General features: G+C 46.0%; 1 protein-coding gene across 1 annotated transcript in view; it reads left to right on the plus strand.

The window, feature by feature from the left end:
* The window catches only part of ADAMTS16 (ADAM metallopeptidase with thrombospondin type 1 motif 16), a 110,589-nt gene extending 102,063 nt beyond the window's left edge, over nucleotides 1–8,526 (plus strand). Inside the window, exons 21-23 of the mRNA XM_080678153.1 lie at nucleotides 1,829–2,053; nucleotides 7,444–7,591; nucleotides 8,331–8,526. Of these exons, the coding sequence (XP_080534279.1) occupies nucleotides 1,829–2,053; nucleotides 7,444–7,591; nucleotides 8,331–8,446 (489 nt within the window). The 3' untranslated portion in view covers nucleotides 8,447–8,526. The remainder of the gene's footprint in view (nucleotides 1–1,828; nucleotides 2,054–7,443; nucleotides 7,592–8,330) is intronic.
* Nucleotides 8,527–9,666: the final 1,140 nt, after the last annotated feature.

Below are 9,666 nucleotides of genomic sequence, written 5' to 3' on the forward strand. Positions count from 1 at the left end.
GCTACTGAAAAGTAAAAACACTGTTGTTCACTGAAGCAAGTGCCATGGCTAAGGGAGAACTCCAGGTTCTCTCACCTGGGACACAGGAATGTCAGCATATCCTAGGACTGAACCACACTCCTTAGGAGGCTGAGTCCATAGGAAGGATGTGACTGGGGCTGTATAATCTGTGGGCGTCCAGGTGGGTAGTCCTCACCCTGAACATTTAACACATACAGAGAAAGAGAGAGAGAGAGAGAGAGAGAGAGAGAGAGAGAGAGAGAGAGAGAGAGAGAGAGAGGTGCCCAGTGCCTCTCTTCAGCATAGACACAGGAGGCAACTGAATAGTCTCTAAGCTCTGCCTCCATATTGGCATCAGGATACCCACAAAGCACATCTGTAAGCCACACCTGAGCTCAAAGAGTGTGAAGCCAGAACCTAGACAGGTATGGCCAACCAGGCTCCTCATATGCAACCTGCAGACCCTGCAGAGTAGATGGAATCACCCAAGGCCTCAGTGTCACCCATTCCTCCAGCACAGCACAGCAACTTCAGACTCTAGGACCGCTCTCCTGAGATCCTCTGAGCCTGGCCAGCCCTCTGGTACAAACAACAGTGTGCCTTGGGCTTTTTTGTCCTACCTGCCCAACCCTCAGATGCCACCTCTGCCTAGCCCACTGGTTCGCCCAGGGCCCATTCTGCATGTGCCAGGTATCCTACAGCAGTGACAGCTCAGGCTTGGAGCACCCCTCCAAGGGGAACAAGTGAACTTGCTCCTATGCACTTGCTGTCTTCATGGGGAGCACTGGGATTTGTAAGGAAAGTTTTTGAGCCCTGGGTTTCTTTTGCCTGCCCCTGCTTTAGGGTCCAGCGTCACACTGAAGTCAGTGTTAACCCATGGATCTCTGTAGTTCACCTCATGTCCTGTATATTAAATTTCAGTGCACTCTAATATCAGTTATAGCCCAACATTTTGACTTCCCAGTGAAATCATTACTTCCAATTTACTCCTTCCATAGTTTTAATTGTCTTCCTCCTACTTATGCCCCCAAACTCTAGGCCACTATAGTCTGAAGATATTCCTTAGGAAAAAAATAATAGTTTCTTGATTTTTAGAGAGAGAGCAAAAAAGAAGAGAGAAATATCAATGTGAGAGAGATATATCAATTGATTTCCTCCTGCTCACCCCCTACTGGTTATCAAGCCTACAACGTAGGCATGCGCCCTGACTGGGAATCGAACCAACGACCTTTCGGTGCTCAAGTCAATGCCCAACCAACTGAGCCACACTGGCCAGAGCCCTCCTTTTGTAATGATAGAATCTGTAATGCCTTTGAAATGCCAATAAAGTTCATTGAATGTTTACACTCCTGTAAAACTTCAAACTGATATAATCAGGAGATAGTTTAACTCAATTATTTTATAAGAGACAGCCACCACAGAAGAAATATTTTTCTTTTTTTTATATATATATTTTTTATTTTTTATTTTTTACATTTTTTTAATTGAAGTATTAAAAATAGTAGTACATATGTCTCTTTTTTCCCCCCATTGACCTCCCCCACCCTCCCCTTCCCCCCAGTACATGCCTTTACCTGCCTCCCCCCCCCCCAGTGTCTTTTATCCATTGGTTATGCTTATATGCATGCGTACAAGTCCTTCGGTTGATCTCTTACAGCCCCCTGCTCAAAACCTCCTCTGCCTTCCCACTGTAGTTTGACAGTCTGTTCAATGCTTCTTTGCTTCTGTATCTATTTTTCCCCCTTTTCTTTCCTTTAAAAAATCTTGCCTCTGCAGACTAGAGAAGAAATATTTTTCACTCACATCTTTTGTTTACTTTTGTTTTTAGTGCTCTGTTACATGTGAAAGGGGAACACAGAAACGATTCTTAAAATGTGCTGAAAAGTACATTTCTGGGAAGTACCGGGAGCTGACCTCAAAGAAGTGCTTGCATTTGCCACAGCCTGACCTGGAGCTGGAACGTGCCTGTGCCCAGTTCCCCTGCCCCAAGCACCCCTTGTTTGCTGTCACAGGCCCGCCACGGGCCAGCTGGTTTACCTCGCCCTGGTCTCAGGTAGGGGCCCTGCTTCCCACCTTGGCATCTGGCACAGGCAGGGAGATTCTGGGAGGGTATTCAAAGCCCACTAAGCAGTTCCTGACCTTCTCTCCATGGTATGTGCAGGTGCCTGTGTTACTTGGTGACTGTGGCTTTCTGAAGAGGGTGCTCTAGAAAAGCTGCAGAATCTTTTAGGGCACGTGTGCTTTGTTCTTAACAGTCACCCAGTGAAGCACTGGAAAGTGTAATGTTTTGGGTGAACGCTAGGCAGAATTCCCAGAGGTGAGTGAATGAGGAAGAAATTGGGAATGAGTAGGTGGTTGTGAGATTATACTAGGTTTATTACAAATTAAGTGAGAATAGGGGTCAAGAAAGCCTGAAATGTTGTGTCTTGCCTGGGACTTCAGACTCGGGCAGCCTAGACCCAGAGAGGTCCATAGGATTGCTCTTGGGGCCTTTGGTGTGCCAAGCTCCCTGACCCTACCACACTTCTTCACCTCTAAGGAGAATTCTGCTATTATTCTTGTTAACTCATCCTCCTTCCTCACCCGGTTTTCTGCCTAGGGCTCCTGGCAACACACACTTTTGAGCTCTGTCCCTTTTCTGCCTGTAGTTCTGCTCCTCTGCCCTTAGTTTTGGATTCCTCCATGTCCCAGAGCCACGCCCTTACTCATCTGGCTCCTGCTGCTATTTCTGTCTCAGCTCTGTGGAGTTGACCCTCACCAGTGGGGTTCCAGAGGCTGACCCTGCCTAACCCATCCCAGCTGGCCAAACCTGGAGCACCTGCACTACTTGCTTCTGCCCCAAAGGGGGCGCTTTTCATTTTTTTTCAGTCACTGCAGGGAGGGGAAGGGAACATTTTTTTGGCTTTCTACCCTGTTGACCAGTGGGCCAGCCTTCTTTGCAGAGTGGAGGCCCCATCTCTGAATTTGTCCTTTCCGAAGAGATGAAGGTGGCGAAAGAGTGATGTAGTGTGCAGTGGTGACCAGCCTGTGTGTGCCTCTCTGCCAGACCCATCTTGTAGAGGGCCCTCCAAATCATACTCTCACATCCTGGGAGGCATTCTTGGATTCTCTGCTGGGAGCCTCACTGCCATGGGCAGCAATAAAGTCAGTAGCAAGGACTAATACCTGCTGGGAGCCATGCCCCTCCTCTGCTAGCACTGTGCTAGGCATTGTGGGATTCTTAACTCATTTGTCCCTCCCAATGGCACCATGAGGGAGGTAACACTATCACCCCCATTTTACAGATGAAGAAATTGAGGCACAGAGATTCTGGTGTCAATTTCAGCTCACAGTCACCAGGTACCTCTCCATGGTCCTGACTGCTCAGTTTGGTCCCGGGAACACCCTACTCTATCTCACCTCCACTCTGGGCAGCAGAACACAGACCTGGTCAGAGCCCATGGTCATCATGGGCACATGGCGGAATGTTGGCTTTTAAAAGGCAAATTAAAATGATGTCATGCATGACCACAAATTTCTGGTTTTCCACCTTATAATCACCTTGGTCCTTGACCAGGATGTTAGAACCCTATCAGGTAACATTTCCTCCAACACATCCAAGTTCAAATCCTAAATTTACCAAAACACAGGAGTGTTACATAACCAAGTTGTCACAACACATGTGTGCACTCAGGACCCAAGCTGGGCCTTCGATAATTCTAGCAGCTGATCCCAAATAGCACTAGGCTGATGTCTGTCTTTTGTAACTTCCAAAGGAACTTTCACAGGTCTTTGTCTTTCTCCAAAAATATTGCTTAGAATATCAACTCAATGCCTGGTGCCATAGAAACGACCCAGCTGGCAGCGTTATCACAGCTTTCCCTGTCGCCACAGATGTTCTTGTTTGTTCTTGCCCGAACAGTGTCTACTTGTCATATCTGCCCATTTGCCCCCTCACTCACTCATCATGCCAAACTCTCCCTGGGAGCCTGCACTGGACACTGGATGGGGATAGCTCTGAGCTCTCAGCATAACTCACCCATCCCACTATGAGTAGGGGTAACCCCCAGGTAATGTACCCTACTCCCCAAGTTCACGGAGGGGAAAGCTCTGGGGTCCTGTACTGGAAGGAAGCATGGAGAGAAAGTAGACTTTGGAGTGGAGACCCCTCTTGTGCTGAATCATGCTCTATCCACCCTCCAGCCCAGTGACCAGCAGAGATCAAGGCTGCCCACTTGAACATGAGCTGCTAGAAAACAGATATGGTCACAAAACAACCATTAAGACTGATGTTTGCCCAGAGATAGCTTTGTGACAGATGTTATACTAAGTGTTTTACATGTGCATTTTATACAATTGTATGTGTGTATATACATTCCTACATTATATGTATGTTTGCGTGTATAGAAGCGCTCTCTCTCCACATATATACATATATATACATACCAGGCACCTAGCCCATACTAAGTATTCAGGGGGAATGTTTGGTGAATGTAAGAATTTTAAAGAAAAAACAAATTCAATGAGTGAGTCAGGGCAGCCACTTCTCATCCTTATTTAAAGATCTTTCTCTCCCAGCGCAGTCAAACCACACACTTTTCTCAGGGTTTTTGTTTACATTGTCCATTGACATTGTGTGCTCTATTGACAGACCTATGTGTAGGGGTATAATCTTTAAAATCCAAAGACAATGCTCGCTTGCCAACCATCCATTTCCCCTTGCTTCTATGACTAAACTTAAGACAAACACCCATCTCATGTGGCTGGTGTATGACAGGCGTGTGTGTGTGTGTGTATGTGTGTGTGTGTGTGTGTACGTAGGGAAGGAATGTGGCCAGACAAGTTCATTAAGAATTATCTATGGTTTGCTTCCAGGTCAGGCTGCTGTGTCCCCATCCCCAGAAATCCTTAGAAACCAGTAACTAAGTTTGATTTGTGTAAAAATTTTGTTAAGGATTGAGAATTCCTGCTATTGATCTGAGTGGGAAACTCAAATGAACAAATGTGACAGAGCAAAAATCACACATACTAGTAATTATTGTCTTTAAGTCCAAAGGAAATATTTTTCAGAAACAATTTAATCTATCATGGAATCTATTTTAATATTATCTAAATTTTTACTAGAATAAAATCAGTTCAAAACCCCCTCTAAATGATGTCCCCCTCCCAGCCATTGTGTCAGAGCTCTGGTTGTGTCTCTGTGAGCCCAGATTTGGCTATTTATCAGTCAGCTTCTTACAAAATCATAATATCCCATCCTGGCCACTGCCCCTCCTCTGGTTCCTCAGCCATAACTCCTGGTCCCAGGCTCTGAGTTCTGCAGAAGCAACCATTCCCTCAGTCCTTGGGGAGGAAGAAGTGTACCTTCCACAGACCTTTCATACTGACCTTGGCTTATGTTCTAGCTCCACTGTGGTTCTCGTTGTCTCCAAACTTGATAGCTTTTTCGTTTAGAAATATATGAACTTCTCTCCAAAAGACATTCAATTTAGAAATAGTTTAATGTAAATTATTGGGGCAAGGGACATTTGAACTGTATTATTTTTAAGCATTCCCTGCTTTAAAACCACAAAAAAAGTATCAATAGCTACAAACATTTCCCTTTAATTTTCTTCTGAGTGCAGTCTGCCCAACAAGATGAAGCGGTGGATGGGCTAAGGAGTGGAGTTGAGTTGTTTCTTTTTTTTTAATTTTTTATTTATTGTCTAAAGTTTTACATATGTCTTGAATTGTTTCTTGGGCAGGTGTATGCTTACTCTGTCCCTAGAGAATTGTGGGTGGGAGACAAATAGAGATGTTTCCCCAAGATTGTTATCTCTCTGTTAGTAGGGAAACTAGATCCTGAAACCAGTTCTCCACCCTTTACCTGGCAGGCCACTCTGCTCAATTTGGAGACTTATAGGCAAATTTACAAAGAGGGAAGCAACATTTATCAGTATTTAATTTAAACCAAAACAAAAAGCTTAAAACATGTCTGTAATAGCTTTTACCAGTCTGAAATACTCAGCCTGTTTGTCTAATAAGTCACTTTTATCATATCTTGCCTAATATTTATCCAATGTGATTCATCTGTTATCTTCTGAGACTTTAACTTCTGGGGAGTGATAACTCTTACGGCTGTGTTTGCCATAAGCACTTGTAGCCAGGACTCTGGGACTCAGACTGTGGGAAATTGTCAGGCTGTGATGTGTGGCCAGACAGGTTTGCCCCCAGACAGGTTTATTCTTGTAACAGTATAAAGATTGTGGTTCTGTTAATTTCTGTTTATTTAAATGGCTTTGCTTTTCATTTATTTAATGGCTTGTCACCTGGTAGGACTGATTTAAATTATATGGTCATTTGGGCTTAGAGTGGTTCACATTCTAATTGGGTCTGGGAATGGCTTCAGTGGGAACACCTGTTGGACTATCTGTCTGACTGAAGGACAACAGTGACTGCCAAGGCCACACACAAAATGTTTCAGGCCTTTGACAGGATGAGTTGTTCAAATAAAACATCTGTAGTCGTGACAAATATGGACTCTCTGCACCACTGTTCTTAAATTTCGGAAAAGAGAAGTGGATATTTGCTGATGCAATTCTGTCATCTAGAGCAGTGGCTGGACCTAGAGCACCTGCAGCATCTTGGTTAGATATGCAGTGTCAACTGGTGACTATTGGCATCCATTCAACACCCACAGGAATCTGCAATTTGGAGTGCAGAGAAGAAGGAAACTCTATTCAGTGCAAACAGCTCAGTTGTGATACAGTTTAGAGTTTGAGTTGCTTTCTTTTGGACAGATGGATTGCCACAGTTTGGGGTTCCTCTGTCTTTCTGAGCATCCTTCTCCAGATTTCTTGCCTGCAGTAGATCTCAAATGACCCAGTCATATATTCTGTGTGTGTGTGCATCCAGCCAGCTAGTGGAAGATGCTCTAGCCATGCCATTGCATTCTCTAGCTCAGCTGTGCCCGTGAACCTTAGGGAACAGGGCCTTGGTGTCAAAGAACATTGCCCTCGGGAGGATGTAAATGCCATCACAAAATGAACCCATGAAGCTGGTGTTGCCACTTCCAGCCATCCAGAGTCTGTGAACTTGGGGTGGAGAAGGGGCTTAGTGTTATCAAGCCTCTGTAGGAGTTGGCTTGTCAAGAGTACCAGAAAGATGGCTTTGTGATGGCATCCATGAAGGGCACTGATTCCTTCATGCCCGACCCACCGCCTGGACAGGTCCAGGGGAAGATGCTATATCCCCAGTGTGCCAGTTCCTGTGTCCATCAGCCCATGGATGACTTAAGAACATTACAAACTTCTGGGCACTTCTCCTCTCTGTCCATACCTTGGATTAATCCTGAATCTGGTCAGCCACCCACCATCAGAGAGTGAGACACCTTGAGGAGTCTGTGTGGAGGGGGATGCTTAGAAGAGGGGAGCACCCTGAGAACTGAGCAGTCCTGGATGATTGTCATGCATGTGTTTCTCACAGTGCACAGCCAGCTGTGGAGGTGGCGTGCAGACCAGATCCGTGCAGTGCCTAGCAGGGGGCCGGCCGGCCGTGGGCTGCTTCATTCACCAGAAGCCTGAAGCCTCCCTGGCCTGCAACACTCACTTCTGCCCCATCACAAAGAAGAAAAGTGAGTGCTGGGAGTCCCTAGGCTTGACCTTGACTTGTTGGAGGGGGCTGTCAAGTTTCTGGAGCCATTCCTTAGAGAGCCTGAGGAAGTTGGGGAGCCCGCTGGTGAGAGAGCCCTAGTTCAGTTCTTGTTTCTGCTACACCTTTTCTCTTTTCATCCACTCTCCAGTTTTCCCATGAAACAGTCCTCATTTCTCACACCTCCCTAGACATGACATCTATGGTGGTGAATTTGAAGTCTAGCTTTAAGAAAGCATGATGTCTTTTCCTATGTCAGTGCTATCGACCTTATTCTTTAGGGACAAGCTACACAAAGGCCACCTTATTCATCTTAAACTCCATCTCTGTGCACAGAGCCTCCAATGCCTTTGCAGAGATCAACAGTCTGTCTCTGGAGACTTTTCAGAGAGGAGATGGAGCAGGGTGAGCAAGTGAGTCAGCTCGATTAGAAAATTAATGGTCGAACTCCATCCACAGAGTACCTGTTGTCTCGGGTGGACGAGTGGTTGAGTGGGTGGGATTAGCACACAAAGAAGAAAGTTCAGTTTTGCTGGGACCTTCTAAGAAGGGCCTTATAAAAACAGCAGGTTACACATGGCCCCATTTGACCTGAAGAACTGCTGTCCCTCAGCAACTTCAAGACAATGACAAATTCACCTTGATTTGCCAGCGGAGTTACTAGCTTTTAGCACTGGACATGGTGTGGGGACACAGACTAAGGGGTGTTTGCTCGTTTCTAGATGCTGTCTGCAGAGACAACCTGCGCTGGTGCTCCCTGGTGCCCCAGCACGGGATGTGCGGCCACCAGTTCTATGGCCAGCAGTGCTGCGAGACTTGCTCCAAATCCAACCTGTGAGCATGGGGCCGCCTCCCAGGGCCGGAGAAATGCCTGTTTTCAGCACCAATGAACTGTCCAGTTCACATGGGAATGCGTCCAAAGAAGATGGAAAACTGGAAGAAGAAAAACCGTTAGCTGTTAGGCAATTTTGTGCACAAGCATGCATGTGTGGGTGTGTGTGGGGTCACCTGTGCACATACAAGCATATAGAGTCATGCTGGGTTGACACCAGGAGGAGGCAGCAGGGCTCGCTCTTCAGAAACAGAGCAGTGCTTTCCACGTGTGTATTTCAGCTAAATCAAGTCTGCAAGACAGTGGAGCTGAACTTGCTAAATGCTAATAAGTGTTTGGTGCTTTGTAAAAAGAAGAAAGGACACAAAATTAGGAGCAAGTACAAATTATCTGCTGCTAAGTGTGCTGGCCTTCCTCCCACCTCGGGGTCCCCTCCAGAGGTTAGGAGTAACCAGCTTCTGACCAAGACAAGCAGGAGGCCTGGACAGATCCTGGCTGTGTTCCCAGGGCCCCCACTTCATGCCCCAGCAACAGAGTTTCTCTTTGCAAGGACTTGGTGCTGTGACAAGAGCTGGTATTGTCTCTAAGGGGCACCTGCCTGCTCCGAAGGTTGGGACTCAGTCCTGCTTGCAGAGTTCGCCTCTGGAAACAGGAAAAATAAAATTCCTGCTAAGGTGCTCTATCTCTTACAGACTCGTGTGCTGAGGGAGAGGATTTTATATCTTAGGTTTTATCTTTCACAGTTATTTACAAGTGAGTGTCTCTATTTAAACTGTTTCTTAGCGCTTTTCTTTTTTAGATGACAGAATTACAGGTAATACCATGATTAGCAAATTGTCGCCTGCACCACAACCCCACAGTCCTAGGAAGGGGTGTGGGTGGTTCTTATCCAATGGATATGCCAACACGATAACCTTAGAAATCGGGTTTCATTTTTGTGTGTTGTGGGTTTTTAAACTGTTTTTCCATGAATGTTGGCTGTGTTTGTGAGGCCCATTCAGAGAGAAGGCACTGATTTCCCAGTGGGAAGCTGTCCCTCAGGCCCCAGCATCATCCGTCAGCACTGGTGCTGCTGTCATTCTCCCTTCCTGCACGCAGCTCTGTTCGGAATGGACATCTGGATATTTATATTTGCTGAAGTTTTATAATAAATTTTATATTGTACAGTGTGATTCTGACTGCTCATGATTCTTCACAAGGGATTAAGTTTAAGGAATTGACTCACA

The sequence above is a fragment of the Plecotus auritus genome (assembly GCF_963455305.1).
Source record: "Plecotus auritus genome assembly, chromosome: 7".
Taxonomy (NCBI): Eukaryota; Metazoa; Chordata; class Mammalia; order Chiroptera; family Vespertilionidae; genus Plecotus; species Plecotus auritus.